The 18,400-nt window shown below is 39.4% G+C and overlaps 1 protein-coding gene across 1 annotated transcript in view; it reads right to left on the bottom strand.

Moving 5' to 3' along the window:
* The window catches only part of CORIN (corin, serine peptidase), a 286,147-nt gene that overhangs the window by 91,202 nt on the left and 176,545 nt on the right, over window positions 1-18,400 (bottom strand). Inside the window, exons 7-9 of the mRNA XM_061191367.1 lie at window positions 8,766-8,873; window positions 6,183-6,293; window positions 3,673-3,789 (exon numbers count right to left, since the gene is read on the bottom strand). Of these exons, the coding sequence (XP_061047350.1) occupies window positions 3,673-3,789; window positions 6,183-6,293; window positions 8,766-8,873 (336 nt within the window). The remainder of the gene's footprint in view (window positions 1-3,672; window positions 3,790-6,182; window positions 6,294-8,765; window positions 8,874-18,400) is intronic.

Raw genomic sequence — 18,400 nt, forward strand, 5'->3', positions numbered from 1 at the left:
ATTTATTATACTGGACTTTCTTATCTATAATTCTAAGACTTATAAGACTTATCTATAATCTTATCTATAATTTTAAATATAATATTTATTATTCTGGACTCTTTCTCCCTTCCAGTACCATTAATGAACAACACTAATACCACAGCCTTGCATAAAATAGATATCACTCCTTTTTTTTTTTTTAATGTTAGCAGGTCAAACTTTTTTTTGCAAGGTAAGCCAGGATAAGTTCCATGAATTTAGTCTCTTGAAGAAATTTTATTAAGACAGCATGCATTCATTATTTCAGCCGATATTAAGTGCCCACTATGTGACAACTTATGTGACCAGCTAGGCACTGAGCATTAAAAGACAGAAAACCCTGATAATTTCTACCCTAATTAGGGATATCGTCATGAACGGAATCTTACGATGCCATGTGATCATTGCTCCACTGAAGGTACATGTAAAAAGCAGTAAAAGCAAACTACGACAGTAAGAGTAAAGCTCCTCAAAGGAGTTTTTCAGGCAGATGGGGTAAGAGGGAAGGATGGGTTTCCCAAGCAGACAGCAGGATATGCAAAGGCCTGGAGTAAAAAGCACACAGGCTGGAGTCGCTGGAGGTTAAAGGAGACTAAACAGGAAGGTTGAGAGTGAGGCTGAGGGTTGTAATGGCCTAAATCTTGAATAGGGCCCCAAGTCCTGGCAGAAGCAGTCCCAGACCCCCTCCCAGCCTGGTTGAGCAGAACCAGCCTTCGATCACTGCTGACACTTGTAACTCGCTCCCCTTCACTCTCACCTCGCCAAACGCAGTGGCCTCCTCCCACTACTCTAAGCTACCTTGGTCCTTCCTGCCACCCCGGTGCCTTTGGCCAAGCGGTTCCCTGTGTCTAAAATTCCTTCTCCAGTCCCACTCTCCTTTGCTAATTCCATTCATTCTTCAGATTGTGGCTCCTACAGCTCCATCTCAGGGAAGCTTCCCAGAGGCCCTTTACCAGGACATGCATCCAATACATGGCATCCTAGCACCTTGAATTTCCCTCCTGGCCTATGTCACTCCCCAGTTAGACAAGGACCAGCACAATTATTTGTATCGGCTTATCTCCCCAAGGAGCCTGCCAGCCCCATCAGCAGTTTTGCTTGACACTAAATTCCCAGCACCACAATATACTTTTATTATATTGAATTCATTAGAGTGGATAAAGATGCTACAATTTTACTTTGTGATCCATTTTATCATGTGACTTTCTAACATCTCACACATGTAAGGAAGTATTTACAAATCCTGCCACTGCATAGTAAAAAATCCAAAATTATTTCAAACAGCATTGAATTATGTAGAGAGAAAGAACTATTTGATCAAAAGGGAGTTGCTTGGCTGACATGCACACAATAACCCATGGCTAGAAAGGGATTTCCTTCTGAATTTTAAAACTGGTAAAATGAAGCACTCGTTATCTAGTTTTTTATGGACTAAATCTGTGATTAAAACGCTCTCCCTTGAGGTCTGAAATGCGTTCTCATTAAAGCCATCCTAATGATCAATATTCACTATGACAAAGCTAATTTAGTTATAGGTGACCAATCTCATTAGCTGATTTGGAATATACACAGCCTAAGACTTGCTTTCACATAGCAGCCATGTGATAATAACTTACATTTATTGAGTGCTCACCACGTGCAATCTCTATGAAGTAGTTATCATTATTCTGAGATTACAGACACAGAAACTGAAATGTAACAGGGTTAAGTTACTGGCCTAAAGTCAACCAGGTAGTAGGTGGCAGAGTTGGGTTTGAACCCAGGCAGCTGGGCGGCAACATCCACATTCTTAACAACTAGGCTATGTTGGTAAGAGATAAGGTCACTTATAAGCAAATGTAGTGATTTTTAAGTCAAAGGATATTACCAACCCTGTACTGAGAGATGCTTCTACACAAACTAGGACTTAAAACAATCAGTGTAGAGCTTTCTTTTCTGGCAGAAATAGACACACTTAAAAAACCAACTTATTTGATTTATTTTTTCTTTGGGGGTTTCACAGATAATATCAGACTCCTTTTAAAGTGTATTTAAGTATATTGCTTGGAAGGAAAACATAAACAAGATGAAAAGACAACCCTCAGAATGGGAGAAAATATTTGCAAATGAAGCAACTGACAAAGGATTAATCTCCAAAATTTACAAGCAGCTCATGCAGCTCAATATCAAAAAAACAAACAACCCAATCCAAAAATGGGCAGAAGACGTAAATAGACATTTCTCCAAAGAAGATATACAGATTGCCAACAAACACATAAAAGGACGCTCAACATCACTAATCATTAGAGAAATGAAAATCAAAACTACAATGAGGTATCACCTCACACCAGTCAGAATGGCCATCATCAAAAAATCTACAAACAATAAATGCTGGAGAGGGTGTGGAGAAAAGGGAACTCTCTTGCACTGTTGGTGGGAATGTAAATTGATACAGTCACTATGGAGAACAGTATGCAGGTTCCTTAAAAAAACTAAAAATAGAACTACCATATGACCCAGCAATCCCACTACTGGGCGTATACCCTGAGAAAACCATAATTCAAAAAGAGTCATGTACCAAAATGTTCATTGCAGCTCTATTTACAATAGCCAGGACATGGAAGCAACCTAAGTGTCCATCGACAGATGAATGGATAAAGAAGATGTGGCACATATACACAATGGAATATTACTCAGCCATAAAAAAGGAACGAAATTGAGTTATTTGTAGTGAGGTGGATGGACCTAGAGACTGTCATACAGAGTGAAGTAAGTCAGAGAAAAACAAATACCGTATGCTAACACATATATATGGAATCTAAAAAAAAAATAGTTCTGAAGAACCTAGGGTCAGGACAAGAATAAAGACGCAGACGTAGAGAAAGGACTTGAGGACACGGGAAGGGGGAAAGGTAAGCTGGGACGAAGTGAGAGAGTGGCATGGACATATATACACTACCAAATGTAAAATAGATAGCTAGTGGGAAGCAGCCACATAGCACAGGGAGATCAGCTTGGTGCTCTGTGACCACCTAGAGGGGTGGGATAGGGAGGATGGAGGGAGACGCAAGAGGGAGGGGATATGGGGATATATGTATATGTATAGTTGATTCACTTTGTTATAAAGCAGAAACTAACACACCATTGTAAAGCAATTATACTCCAATGAAGATGTTAAAAAAATAAAAAATAAAAATAAAAATGATTCCCTGAAAGCCAAAAAAAAAAAGAAAAAAAGTATATTTCTTGGTAATGTGAGGCATTAAACTGCTTCTCCGCACATGGTTATTTTAGGAAGCCGTTACATTTAACTTCAGAAGCCAGTTCTTTCTAATTGAAATCTAATTGAATTGAATACTATATGCTACACTTTTCTCTTTATCATGGTGTTTCCCCATAAAACATCTAACTGAATCTGCCCATGCTGTTTAAGTGTTTAACCTCTACTCTTCACCCTTAGGGATGATTTTTCAGTGTAAGTTGCATGAGAGTTACATTTACCATAAGCAAGGGTTTCTGGCTGACCAGAGCTGTGAGAACCAGTGCATTAGGCAATCTGGCATTATTTATATGGGGATCCTTTAAGCTCTAGGTAACTTCCAACTTTTTGCTTTGCTCTCAAGAAAAGGCCCGCCGGTAAGGACCGTTTCCGGGGCTGGAGCACACACTTACCATTGGTGCAACTCTCTTCATCACTTCCGTCCTTACAGTCCTCGTCTCCATCACACTGGAAAGTGCTGGGGATACACTGGCCACTTCTGCATTCCACCAGACCCTGGCTGTGACAGGCTAGGAAATGCCAAAATAACATGCATTTTAATTATCTCTACTTCTTTCAGTCTATAGATCACATCAATGATTCCCATTTATCTGGCATCACCAAGAATGAAGTGTTCTAAATATCTGAATGTTCTGCATAAATGAATGAATATATCATTCATTTTGTTCATTCCAAGTATTTTTGGAATGGAAAGTTTCCTTTCAGGAATTTCTCTTCCCTTATTAAACAGCACTCACTAAAAATTTTTTCTTGATCATTGCATGGTGAAAAACAGTATTAATGATGGTAGTAGTTATACTACTAATATAAAAGCTACAATTTATTAAAGCCTTACTATATGGCAATAACTGTGCTAGGAGTATTAGGTGTCTAATCTCAGATCCTCATAACAAATTTGCAAATGGATATTATCGACCTTGTTTAGAATAAGGAAACTGAAGCTTAGAGAGGTTAGTGTTTGCCTCAAAGTCTCAAGGCTGTTAAAAGGTAGGGCCAGAATGTGAAGGCAAGCTTTTCTAACCCAAGCCCCAACATTTCACTCTGCACCAACCTGACCTAATGCACTAATGAAGTGGTATATGTGAAAGACTTGCATAGTACCTACCCCACAATAAACACTTTATTTCAAAACTTGCTTACGAAGTCTGACATTTAAAAGGGATGGTCTAGTGGCCATTAACCTTCCAATTTCTGAAGGTTGTCTTAATTTTATCCCTATTGTCTTTTAGAACGTTAGAAACCCATGTATCATATGACCTCGGCCTTCACCAACTTATGGTCTACATACACACATACATAAATACATACATGAGCACCAAGTCCTTGCTTTTCCAAGATCCATCAAAATACAGTCCACTCCGTTCCACTACGTCCACTAAGCAAGGACTCAGGTACTATTCCAGTTCAAACAAGTTCAGGAAAGAAGAAAGCTGGGCATTGCATTTCCTGATTAATTTATGTGATTTTTCTTATGTCAAAATAAAAACCATGCAACCCACATTTCTAATTTTGCCTCAAATTATAGGCAGATTAAATAGTCAATCTCATATGTATCAGCTGTTCCTACTTTTATTAGACAGCAAAAGATGGAATAAAGAGTTTAATTAGTTTGAACTTGCATAAAATGCACCATATTAACTCTTTCAGATCAATATTACTCTCCTTTAACAAATAGCTGCTGCTATTCAATCATTTTATTATCCCCTACTGAGTATACTGTAGTTTCTAGGGAATAAAATGTGATCAGCCATATTTGATTTTATTAGGAGGTGTGTAATAGCTACCTGAAGACTTTTTTTTTTAATTGAAGGATAGTTGATTTACAATATCATGTTAGTTTCAGGTGTACAGCACAGTGATTCAGTTATATATATATATATATGTATCTATTCCTTTTCAGATTCTTTTCCCTTATAGATTAGTACAAAATATTGAGCATAGTTCCCTGTGCTATACAGTAGGACCTTGTTGGTTATCTATTTTATATGTAGCAGTGTGTATATGTTAATCCCAACCTCCTAATTTATCCCTCGCCCACCCCCTTTTCCCCTTTGGTAACCATAAGTTTGTTTTCTATGTCTGTGAGTCTGTTTCTGTTTTGTAAATTAGTTCATTTGTATCATTTTTTTAGATCCCACATATAAGTGATATCATATGATACTTGTCTTTCTCTGTCTAGCTTACTTCACTTAGTATGATCATCTCTAGGTCCATCCATGTGGCTGCAAATGACATTATTTTATTCTTTCTTATGGCTGAGCAATATTCCGTTGTATATATGTGCCACATCTTCTGTATCCATTCGTCTGTCAAGGGACATTTAGGTTGCTGCCATGTCCTGGCTATTGTAAACAGTGCTGCAATGAACATTGGGGTGCATGTGTCTTTTTGAGTTAGAGTTTTCTCCGGATATACTCACCCAGAAATAAGACAGGCTCTAAAGTTACAATATTATTGCACACTCTGTGTAACTCTATGAACACTGAAGGCTCTCTTATCTCTGCCAGTTCTCCCCCGGTTCTCCCACACGTGGTACCTGAGAGCGCCTCTGGAGGCTCCCACTTAACTGCTCATATATTGTTTGCAGAAGAAAAGTGCCCCAGTCTCTGGGAAGAACATTCCCTTTGACAAAGTCACAGACCCAGAAAGGATATTTGTGGACAATGAGAAAGAAAACTGCCACCCGCTTGGCCAGAGCAGCCAAATCAGGCTTGGAGTTTTGGAGAGAGAGATGCGGAAGTCAGTTACACTATGTTGTTATTGTCATCACACCACTCAGTTATTATCTGTATAGGCTAGGACCAAAGTGTAAGAATCTGTTTAGATAGTGAACCTTGAGTGCATTTGACTAAACAGGCAGAAGTAGAAAAATAAGCAAAATGAAAACCCTCAGGGCACTCACAGCAATTGACCTCGTCGGACTTATCCCCACAGTCATGGTCACCGTCACACACCCACTCTATGGCAATGCAGCGTCCATCTCCACAGCGATGCCCCTCTGTGGGGTTGCAATCTGGAGGAAACAAAAACTCAGGAGGATGGAGAGAACCAGCATGACAAACACTTAGAACTGTATGGCTTGTGGTTCCAGTAGAAGAGAGTCTGTTCCAATTATTCCAATACCGTCAATAACCTTTCTACTCTGGGTCTGGCACCTCCCGGCCAACCATGTGGCCCTCCGGCCACCATCACTACGGGGTAAGACCTGACTGTTTTTCAGATGAAGAACAACCGCCCAGCTTTTTTAGGACCCATAGTTTGTTCTGGGTTTTGTTGTGTTTAGTCATTGTTTTCTTTCCTTATGAAAATTTTGTGATTTGGCTCAAATAAACAGAACTGTGATTTGGGTTTCACAGTGTAGATAGCTGACTTGATGATTCGTGACAACTCTGTCGTGTTTCTAAGAATTGCAACTTACCTCTCTGTGGTAAACTGCGGAGGCAGGTATCTCCTCCTGTCAACTTGCCTGAGGCTCAGCTTAGGTTTTCTATTGAACTGTCTAAATATATAACTCATACTTGAAAGAACTGCTGGGTAAGAAATGCAAAATATTTGGTTTTTTTATGATTCTTTTTATCCTGGATTTAACCTCTGTCCCAAACTATATATTCCTGGGGAAAAAGGAGAACTAAGTGACGTTTCTTCTCACAGAGGGCAGAACCTATAGGATTCTTTGATATGAGACATGGAATAACCTTAATATAAACAACCCTTTAAAAGATGTATGTAGATTCGTGAATAACAGATTCCATAATGAGGAACTATCATGGATTTCCATTAACAGCACCACTGTCTTTAACAGACCTGTGGAGGGACCATGGATCTTGAAGGATATAGAGGAGCAATTAAGTGAAGAAGATGGAAGACATGGTACAGAGAAAAGAAGAAAGACACAATGGCTGGGATGCATGGGTGGGAACCAGAAGAGCCAGCACATGCACAACCTGCTAAAGATGGGCAGCCGGGACAGAGAATGGTCTAAGAGGACATCGTGATTATTACCATTAGATAGAAACAAAGTCATCCTAAGAGCACAAACCTCATGATATCCTACTACCTTCAGAGGAACTAGGTTGAGTTGGTAAGACCACTGTCTTTCACACGCCAACTATACACTGGTCCTCTCCACTGACCTATTGAACTACCAAGCTACACTCAATTCCCCCCTCCCTCATTTTTACTCTCTTTTCTCCAGTTATCTTATTGGTAAAAGGAGGAGTTGGAGTAGATAATCTCTAAGGCCCCAAACTATAAATTTTATGATGTATACAATTACAATGGCGTCTCATTCTTTGTGTCCCAAGACTATTCAATCCCAGAAGATAATCCATATCTATCTAGTGACCCGTGGGATGTTTTGCACATACGTACATTTTCCAACATTCTTATGGATGCAGTGAGGGGCAGCTACACAGGTGCTTCTAGAAACTACTGAGTTTCCCAGCATGGGGCCATTTCTGACATTCACCACTCCTCCGAGGCATTCCCCTGATCCTCCCCCAGCATTTCTTTTGATATTCTCTAATGCTGAATATTATTTCACATCATTTGCCCAGTGTCCTGCCTCACCTCACCCTTCTGTTCATATTAGAAAGTTCTTCTGTCACTCAATAATATACTACCTAAAAAAAAAATTCAAAAGCTAATCACAAATTCAGAAAGGTAAATAAGCAAGAAGAATTTTGCTGGTTTTAACTCATGAGAGGGCATTCAGAATTGAACTCGGCTCTTTTAAAGGTAGGGTCATTCTTTTTTTTTTAATTGAGATATAATTGACATATAGTGTTGTATAAGTTTATGCTAAGTAAGATAAGCCAGAAAAAGAAAGACAAATACTGTGTGATATCACTAACATGTGGAATCTAAAAAATCTGATTTTGTTCAAACAGAGTGTAGACTGCTGGTTACCAGGGGCTGGGAGGGTGAGGAATCGGGAAGATGCTGTTTATAGGTACAAACGTGAAACTAGCAGGTAGGTTCCTTCTTTAAAAGTTAAGACCAGTTTTTGTACATAAAACAAATGCACCCTTCTAACCTTCGATATCCCCACTGCAGAAGTTGCCCCTGTAGTGTGTGGCAATCAAATAAAGGAGGGGTCTTTGGTTATGCATAATAAGGGGATCAGGAACAGAAAATATATCTGTCTGCAAAGTTTTGCTCAAGAGCTCAAAATCTAAACACGAGCCACCGGCTCCAACCAGAGAAGAAACCAAACATTTTCAAAGAGAAAAAAAAAGTTAACTCCCATTTCTACTCCACATCTTTAGCATTTCCTTAGTATGACTTTTTGTAAGAAATCTTACATTTACACATAAGACATGACTGAGACTAATAATTTAAAAAACTTCCTCTTTCTGAAAATTAAGAAACCAATCATTTTGTAATTTCACCCACTAATCACATTAACAAACAATGAGCTACAAGTTCTTGATTATAAATTTCTGCAATGTTAAATGAAAACCTTCAGGGAAATAATGCTACTTACCACAGTTTTGCTCATCACTCAGATCCCCACAGTCATCATATCCATCACATACCAGGCTATAATTAAGGCACTTGCCCGTGTGACAGGGAAACAGATTCTCGCTGCAATCTGAAAATAAGAGAAGCCACTGATGGGTCATTAGAGCAGAACAGGATGTTACAGTAGCAGTTTATATAACAAAAGCATATCATGGGAGGGAAATCATAATGGTAACCTGGTCCACATCTATTCTTTTACAGGTGAGGAGACTGTGGTGCAGAGAGATCTAATGACTTGCTCAAGGTCACATAACAAGTTACTGAAGAACCACGACTAGGACCCTCTGGCTCCCAAGACAATGCTTTTATCACTTCCTGACAGTATTTATCTGAGTTCTGCTTTATGACACCTGAAAGCTCCTTTAGAGTCAAATATGAGAAAAGACATTCTCAACTCACCATAGTTCCTAATGAAGTTCATGTTCATACAGAATGAATACTTAATAGAGGGTGAGTAGTTATTTCTTAAAAATGTTTCCTTTAAAATGAAAGTCTAGTTTTTGTCAATGGTAAGCATAAACATAACGAAGAGAAAAAGTCATTTAGATTACAGAGTCATTACTTATTTTCACATCACTTAAGTCAATTGAATGTTTCACAGCATGACCCTCAAATAAACAGTACTGTCCTAGATTATGGTGCCAAGATAAGAATAAGTGATATATAACCTCAGGAAGCTTATAGTTTAATGTTGGAATAAACATCATGCAAGGAAATTTTAGTAAGAAGATAGGTCTTGTTCTTGGGTAAACCAGAACTCCTATCTTGGTTCTATCATCTATTAGCTGTGGGAATTTGAGTGTATTAGTTAAAATTTATAAGTCTGTAAACTTATTTTTGAAATTAGGATAAGAGCAATTATTTAACAGAGTTTAGGGGAAGGTATAAATAATAAATTAATGTAAGTTTCCAAGACAATTAAATGGGAAAAGAATACTCTTCAACAAATGGTGTTGGGACAACTGGATTTCAAATATGCAAAAATGAACTCTGACCTTTACCTCAAACCATACACAAAAATTATCTCAAAATGGATTCTAGACTTCAATGTAAGAGCTAAAATTATGAAGCTTCTAGGGAAAAACATAGGAAAAAAATCTTCGTGACCTTGAGGAGGGCAAAGAATTCTTCGATATAACAACAAAACACAAGCCTAAAATAAAAAAATAATAAATGGTTATCCATTAAAATTAAACAGGGGCTTCCCTGGTGGCGCAGTGGTTAGGAATCCACCTGCCAATGCAGGGGACACGGGTTCGTGCCCCGGGCTGGGAAGATCCCACATGCCGCGGAGCGGCTAGGCCCGTGAGCCACAACTACTGAGCCTGCGCGTCTGGATCCTGTGCTCCACAACGGGAGAGGCCGCGACAGTGAGAGGCCCGCGCACCGCAATGAAGAGTGGCCCCCGCTTGCCGCAACTGGAGAAAGCCCTCGCACAGAAACGAAGACCCAACACAGCCAAAAATAAATTAAATAAACAAATAAATTTATTAAAAAAAAAAAATTAAACATATTTGTGCTTCCAAAGATACTATTTAAAAATGAAAAGAGAAGCCATATACTGGAAAAAAATATTTTCAAAGCATGTATCTGATAAAGGACTTATATCCAAAATATATATAGACCTCTTACACTCAATAATAAGACAAACAATCCAATTACAAGGAGGCAAAAATCTTGAATAGAAAGTCTTCATAAAGACATATGAATGGCTGATAAGCACAAGAAAAGGTGCTCAATATAATCATTAAGAAAATGCAAGTAAAACCACAATAAGATACTATTACATATCCCCTAAAATAGTTATAATAGATAAGACAGATAATGCCAAGTATTGACAAGGATTTTAAGAAACTGAAACTCTCTTATATAGTTGGTGGGGATGTAAAATAATAATGCCACTTTGCAAAGCAGTTTGGCTGCTTCTTATAAACTTAACTATAACCTTATCATGTGATTCATGAATTCCACACTTAGAAAGCTACCCAAGAGAAGTGAAACATATATCCACACAAAGACTTGTATGTGAATGTTTACAGGAGCATTATCCATAATAGCCAAAGACTGGAAACAATCTAAATGCTCAACGACTGGTAAATGGATAAGCAAAATGCAGTATATTCATACAATGGGATACTATTCGCCAATTAAAAGTATCAAACTACTGATACATGCGACAGCATAGATGAAGCTCAGAAACATTATGCTAAGTGAAAGAGACCAGATACAAAGACTACGTATTATGCAACCCATTTATGAAGTTCCTGGAAAAGGCAAACTTACAGAGACAGATGTCAGAGCAGTGGTTATCTACGGCTGGAGATGTGGGAGTGGGGACTGACTGCAAATAGGTAGAAGGAAAGTGTGGGGAGAGATGAAAAAGTTCTAGAAGTAGATTGTGGTGATGGTTGCACAATTCTATAAATTTACTAAAAATCAATGGGTTAATTTTACAGTATGTAAATTACACCTCAATAAAGCTGTAAAAATGTTTAAAATACATGTAAAGCCTGCATGTAATAGAAACTAGATTTCTTAAATGTATTATTTTTATCCCTTATTTAAAGTGAATTAAGTTCGAAAATAGATTCGTAAGGCTGGAGAGGGATCATGGAAGATGAGCAGGATTTTAGTAGAGTGGATGGAATGAAAACTTCAGCAGGTTTCAAATAGAGGCAATAGCAAGAACAAAGGAAAGAGCTGAGAAATGGAGGCACATGTGCGGATCAGTCTGCTTGGCTGATAAAGACCAAGAATCTAATGGTCAACAGTCCAGTCTCCTGAATTACAGCTAATTGTTCCTCCTCAAGCAGACGTCTGCATCTCATACAACTGGTGATGGGTGCCTCTTTACTATAAACATCCCAAAAAATTTATTATCAGAAGTCTTGGGCAAAGGGACTTCCCTGGTGGTGCAGTGGTTAAGAATCCGCCTGCCAATGCAGGGGACACGGGTTAGAGCCCCGGTCCAGGATGATCCCACATGCCGTGGAGCAACTAAGCCCGTGCGCCACAACTGCTGAGCCTGCACTCTAGAGCCCGCGAGCCACAACTACTGAAGCCTGCACGCCTAGAGCCCGTGCTCCGCAACAAGAGAAGCCACCGCAATGAGAAGCCTGCTCACCGCAACAGAGTAGCCCCCGCTCACCGCAACTAGGGAAAGCCCGTGAGCAGCAATGAAGACCCAACGCAGCCAAAAAGAAATAAATAAAGAAATAAATTTATAAAAAAAAGTCTTGGGCATTGATCAGTGAAACTGTTAGCCACATCAAAATATTATACTTGTTATTGACATGACTCATCAATTTCTCTTTCAAAGAGCATTCTTCTAAAAAAAAGTTACTTAAATACTCTTAGAATCACATCATTTTAGAAATGGAATGGGCCTTAGAGATCATCTGTTCAGCGCCATCATTAAGAGGCTGTGTGTATGTGTACATACACAAACACACACGTGCATATACATATGCTCACACTTATACACATACAGAACTTTGTAAGTACTTTTAATTTTTCATTTCCCCTGGGACAACCATCATAAGGGAAAATATAAGGACTAAAAAGAGATCCATCCCAGTTTTCACCTTGACCGTACTATTTCCTCCCATTCAGCAGAGGGCACTAACTTCCCACCCTGCACCTTACTGCTGCCACACACACACACACACACACACACACACACACACACACACACACGCTGAGTCAAGAAAGGTTATGATTTTGGTTCTCCTGCCCACTGAGCAGGGTTGGGGAATTTGTGCATCAAGATATATACATTTCCTCGGGAAGTTTTAAAAGATCTTTCTGATTTTCATTTTCATCTCTTGTGAGAAGTTTTGAATCGGCATGCTAGAATCAGCAGTACCAGGGTCCTCACCTTGACCAGCAGTGCAGAAGTACTTACATTACCTGAAGGAGTAGACAGGGTGGAGGGGTGACAGATTTTAAACCATACGAATTAATTTTTTTAAGCAGTACACTTCATTTTTTTGATGATAGGACTGGGAAATCAAATATTCCTTTCAGAATCTGATTAACCTGAGAACACACTAAAAATTTCCAAAGTGGCCCCTCTGTGTGGCCTATTCTGGGATCCCCGGTAATTCATACTAAAGCACCTCACTGGACATATTTTGTAAATTAATGCTGTCACTTATTAACTTATTTCATAAGCAAAGATGATTCAAACATTTTTTTTAAATTCCTCACTATTCACACAGGTGCAGATGCAGCTTTCCACTGTTATGACTTTCTTGGTTAGATGCCATTTTCAGAGGTTAGATACAAAACTAGCTGCATCTGGAAAACAACTATTGCCTCCCTAAGGTCTGTGTAATTAGTAAACACACAAAACCTTAACCAAAGGCACTGCACACCCAGAAATACATAGCAAATAGCAAAGATCACAGTGCCTCCTTTTATTGGAATAAATGTTTATTTGAACCGAAAAGAGATGTTGTCAGTGTAATTTGGGGCCAACGATCAAAACTTGCAAAAGCTGCTTGCTGTGATTTTCTCGCTCAATACAAGCATAATTTTGCGTAATCTAAGGTAGGTGGTTTTTCTAGATACAGATCTTTTTTTCTGAATGAGAGCTTGATACAAAATGTTACTTCTGAAGTTCTTGCTTGTTAATATCTATTTCAGTCTGGCATCACAATGATTAACTTTTATCCCTCAAAATTGTCATTAAATGAAAGGGGAGAGCTACGGAACAGAAAGCCTTTTATCACGAGCCTCATTCAATTGGCTCAGTCTCTATGAGTCTATAAACATAATCATGCTGCCTCAACTCAGGATTCAAGTATGGATGCTCAATTTCCATCCCGAAACGCCCTCGTTTTGAGATGACCAAAGCGGTTAACCAGTTTGCCCACAGTTGCCCAGATTACTACAGTGACCCGGGCTTCTTGACCTCCTGGGTTTTTTTCACCTATTGACTTCTAGCTCCAAAGCAGGATTTCTCAACTGCAGTACTGCTGACATTTGGGGCTGGGTGACTCTTTGCTGCGGGGAGCTACCCTGTGCCTCGTATGATGTTCATCAACATTCCCAGCTACTGCCCACTAAATGCCAGTAGCATCCCCTCCAACCTCCGCAGTGGTGACAATCAAACAGGTCTCCATACATTGCAAAACACCCCCCAGGAGTAATACTGCCCCCAGTTGAGAGCTACTGTTCTGGAATATCCAAACATCACCTCAGTCCAAGGCCAGTTTTAATCCCGTCTTTTCCATCAGGTCTCTCCACACCAAGCTGGCAACCAGTAATCCGCGCTCTTCTCTACTCACAGGACCTTTTTGTTTACACAATCTTCTTTTGCTCAGTGACATCTATTATATTGTTCTAAAACACTATATTTAATGATCTCTATTTTTATATGCCACTTCCCTGATTAGATTAAAAGTGTCATGAAGCAAGAAACCATGTCTTAACAGTCTCTACATTCACTAGGTATCTAGAACATGCTTCACACATAGTGGGAATTCAAGATTATTCAATAATTTGATTGATTCTGCATAATCAGACTGCCACTAAACAGAAGTGAATCTTCCAGACATCTGAAGCTTCCTCCATCGGCGTAGAATGAAATACTTTTATTTTTATTAATGTGGTGGACCTCTTTCTAGTATTTACTTGCACCCCATCTTAGTAAAGAAACTATGGTAGGTACAGTCATTTTTGATGACTCGGAAACATTATTTGGAATATCAGTGTTTATTTTGCACTGTTTGGGTGGCCTCCTTTCTACACAGCTTCATGGGGTGCTGCTTTTAAAACCGTTGTGCATATTGTAGTATTTGTCTCCTCTACAATGTATCACCTGACCTTTGGCGGGGCAGGGGTGGGAGCAGCGTTGGGAGGAGGGAGGGCGTGGAGAATAAGATCACAGCCACAATCACAGCCACAAATCCTAATGCCCTTTGAGAGTTACTGCATGCCAGACACTGGTCTCTTGTGCTTGACATCCAGTGATTCATTATTCTGCCCAACAATTCTAGAGATAGTTACTATTACTTATTGTCTCCATATTACTGATAAGGACACTGAGGCCCAGAGAGACTGAGTAACTTTCCACGTTCACAGAGGCAGGAAATGATAAAGAAGAAATAGGAAGACAGGCAGCCTGACTCAAGACCTTATAATATTAATCACTACACTGTGTGACAATTAGTAGAACTAATTATACTAACTAGGATAATTAGTTAACTCAGTATAATTAGTTCACCACAGTCCTCAAAAATAAATCAACCAATGTTACCCCAAATTCAGAGCAAATGACTTCCAAAAGTATTTGACAGAGGTTTATGTGGCACAAAGTACGGGGACTTTGTGGCAGCTATTTTCCCAGTGACAACCATTTTCCTGGAGGCTTTCTCATTCATTTGCTAAGCACCTGTACCAGACACTGTCCTACAGCTGGTTATAGAATCAAAAGATCATAGAATGTTAGCAGCAAAAGAGATACCAGACACCCTCTAGGGCAGTGGTTTCAAACCTGGCTGCACACGAGAATCACTGGGGGAGTTTTACAAAGGTACTGCTGCCTGGGCACCCCCTCCAGACCAATGGAATTAGAATCCCCGCAGGTGGGGCTTCCTGGAGATGCAATTGTGCTGCCAGCCTTGATGACAAGGAAAACCTGGAGAAGTAGCCTGCCTTGAGCCACAGAGCTAGAAATTTTAAAAAAACAAACAAAAAAACCCTTAATCTTCAAAAATCTTTCACTATACCACTAAAATTGCTCTAGGTGGTTAGAAATTGGTCCATTTTACTGATTAGGAAGAGACTGATAAACATGGCAAAATGAGTTGCCGGGGGAGGGTCAGTAAGCAGGCCCAGATACCTGGAGAGCCCCTGTAAAAGACAATTATCTCCCTCAGCATAATAGAGCATCCAAACTAAACATTTTCCTGTCTTATGAATGATCGGAGTACAATCATTCACCAAATTCGCACTTTTATGGACATGGGCAAGTCAAAGGCAGCACAGTTTAGAGAAAACAGTTAGATTTGGACCCATTCAGGAGTGGGTTCAAATCTAGCACTTTGAGCCACTGGCAAATTCATTCATGGCCGTGAGCCTCGGCTCTGCATCTGAACAAAAAGGAATAATACTTCGTTTGCTGAAAATTCAATCAAATCACGTAGGTAAATGCTTCTAGTACAGTTGATTAGGGAACTCACGAATAGCAAATCCCTTCCCTTCCTTCCTTGGAAGGCAATCCTCCTCCTGTGCCCGCCAGGACCCTCAGAACGTGGCAAATCCTCGTGCTCCCACTGGGAAGCCCAGCAAAGTTTCCCTCTCCCCGCAGGAGTATCTGTGGGTTGCATTCCAGCTCTGATTTGTATCCACGCCCTAATTCAGACTTAACACTATTCCTTCACTGCAGGGTGATGACAACAGGAAGGTGGCACCTTCTATAAACATGCATGCTGAAATGCCACAAGCACTGAATGTTAAAGCTCAGAGGCAGATGTCCTTGTAAGGTCAGGAACAATTGCATGCAAAGCTCTTAATGTCCAACTAAGCATTTTCATAGACAAGTATTCTGAAGGGATGTATTTCCTCAACAAACTAAGCCAAATGGTTTTTGAAGTGTGGTTATGAAGAAGGCCCCTGTCTTAATAAACTCTTGCACTCCTAGGATATTGCTGAATACCTTGCATAATAATAATACTACCTTCTCTGTTCAGTCACTGACTAGGAAAATTTACTCCTTCAAATTCAGTTTCAACAAATGCAGCAGAAATCTCTTACTGTTTAAAGTGCAATGCTCAATGTAGTGGAGGAACATAATGATGAAGCCAGTATTGGCCCAGCACTGGGGGTAGAGGCACATGCAGAATTCGAATATGACATAACATGGGCCATAACTGGGAGATAAACAAGAGATTCCACTGTAACTCCCATTACTGTACATAATTCTACTGAACCACTTAAAATCCCTACTGTAGGTGCTTTACACAATATTTGTTCCCAAGTCCACAGCAATACTCCCTAACGTAAATAAGCATCCTAAAAAAATGTTTTTCATGTACAATCACTTGCCATAGGTTTTTCTGAAGAGAGAATTCCAAATTATAAAAACAAATATCTTAGTGAAAACATTTCCAAAAAATATGGTGGCTTAACTGAAATTCTACAGGATGCTAGATATTATGCAAAATAAATAAATGCATGAATAAATAAATAAATTAATTAATTAAAGGTGAGGGTATATACAAACAAATAATTTTGAGGAAATACCAAGTCAAGATAAAATTAATGTGTTTTTTTTAAACTGTGGGATTTATCAGAACCTTTAATGAACAAATATGTATTGTAGCTCTCTAAGAAGTAGATCTGATAGACAGCATTTCTCAAACTTATTTTTTTCCCAAGCATTTTTCAAGACTCAGGTACTATGGGACACCAGTTTGGGAAACGCTGACCCTAAATATTACCATAATATACTGTCTTTCAAAAGTTATGGTAAATAAGCATCCTAACCCTTCATATGGAAGAAGAGTTGGTCCTCCTGGCAAACACACCAGAGGAATCTTTCAACTCAGGTGAGCAACTGAGATGAGCCCTTATAAAGCCTTGGTAACCCCTACAGGGAATAAAACACAGCTTTTCCCACAGTAACTACTGCTGGTCATAGAACCATTAGAAAGCAATTTGAACACCATTGCATATGGTCCTGTTTTGGATGCAGATCCTGCAATGTATTCTTGAGGCTCATTTTTCCTTTTTATCTGTTGCATAATTGCAAATCAATTTGAGAACTGAATATAAATCTGATACGGACTGAATGTCTGTGTCTGCCCAAAATTTGTATGTTGAAGCCCTAAACCCCAACATGACTGTATTTGGAGACAGGGCCTGTGAGGAGGTGATAAAGGTCATAAGGGTGGGGCCCTAACTGAACAGGGCTCATACCCTGGTAAGAAGAGGAAGAGACAGCAGAGCTCTCTCTCCTCCCCTCTCCCTTCGCCTCTCCAAAGAGGTTATGTGAACACACAGGCAGATGGCAGCTGCCTGCAAGCCAGGAACAGAATTCTCACCAGAAACTGACCCTGTTGGACCTTCATCTTGGACTTTCCAGCCTCCAGAACTGTGAGAAAATACACTTCTACTGTTTAAGGCAGCCAGCCTGTGGTATTTTGTAAGGCAGCCCAAGCAGACAAATACGATATTGGACAAACCACCGTTTTAGTCAAAATGACTGATCAAATCAATGGTAAGTAAACTGAGGATGTTTAAGGCTGAATCTACCGATCCATGGATACAAAACAGTCCTTGCCATCACTCTCTCCAGATTTAGAGGAAGCATAAACGAACAAAAGATTTTGCATCTTCTGTGTCACAACTGTTAAAAATCATGAGGGTAAAAAATTTTCCTATTAAAAATATTCTTTTTCTAAAAAAGTTGACCTTTATACTCAAAGCTTTAAAGACGAAAACAAAAACCCTCACCCAAACAAAATAAACAGAAAGGCTTTTCCCAATTTTAAGATACTTTAAGCAAAAACACTTCAGTCCCTGATCTGTTCCAACGCACATCTAGCTGTCGAGTTCCTAATGAAATCAGGCCTTTGGAAGGTGTGCAAA

Source organism: Eubalaena glacialis, chromosome 5, assembly GCF_028564815.1.
Source record: "Eubalaena glacialis isolate mEubGla1 chromosome 5, mEubGla1.1.hap2.+ XY, whole genome shotgun sequence".
Classification (NCBI taxonomy): domain Eukaryota; kingdom Metazoa; phylum Chordata; class Mammalia; order Artiodactyla; family Balaenidae; genus Eubalaena; species Eubalaena glacialis.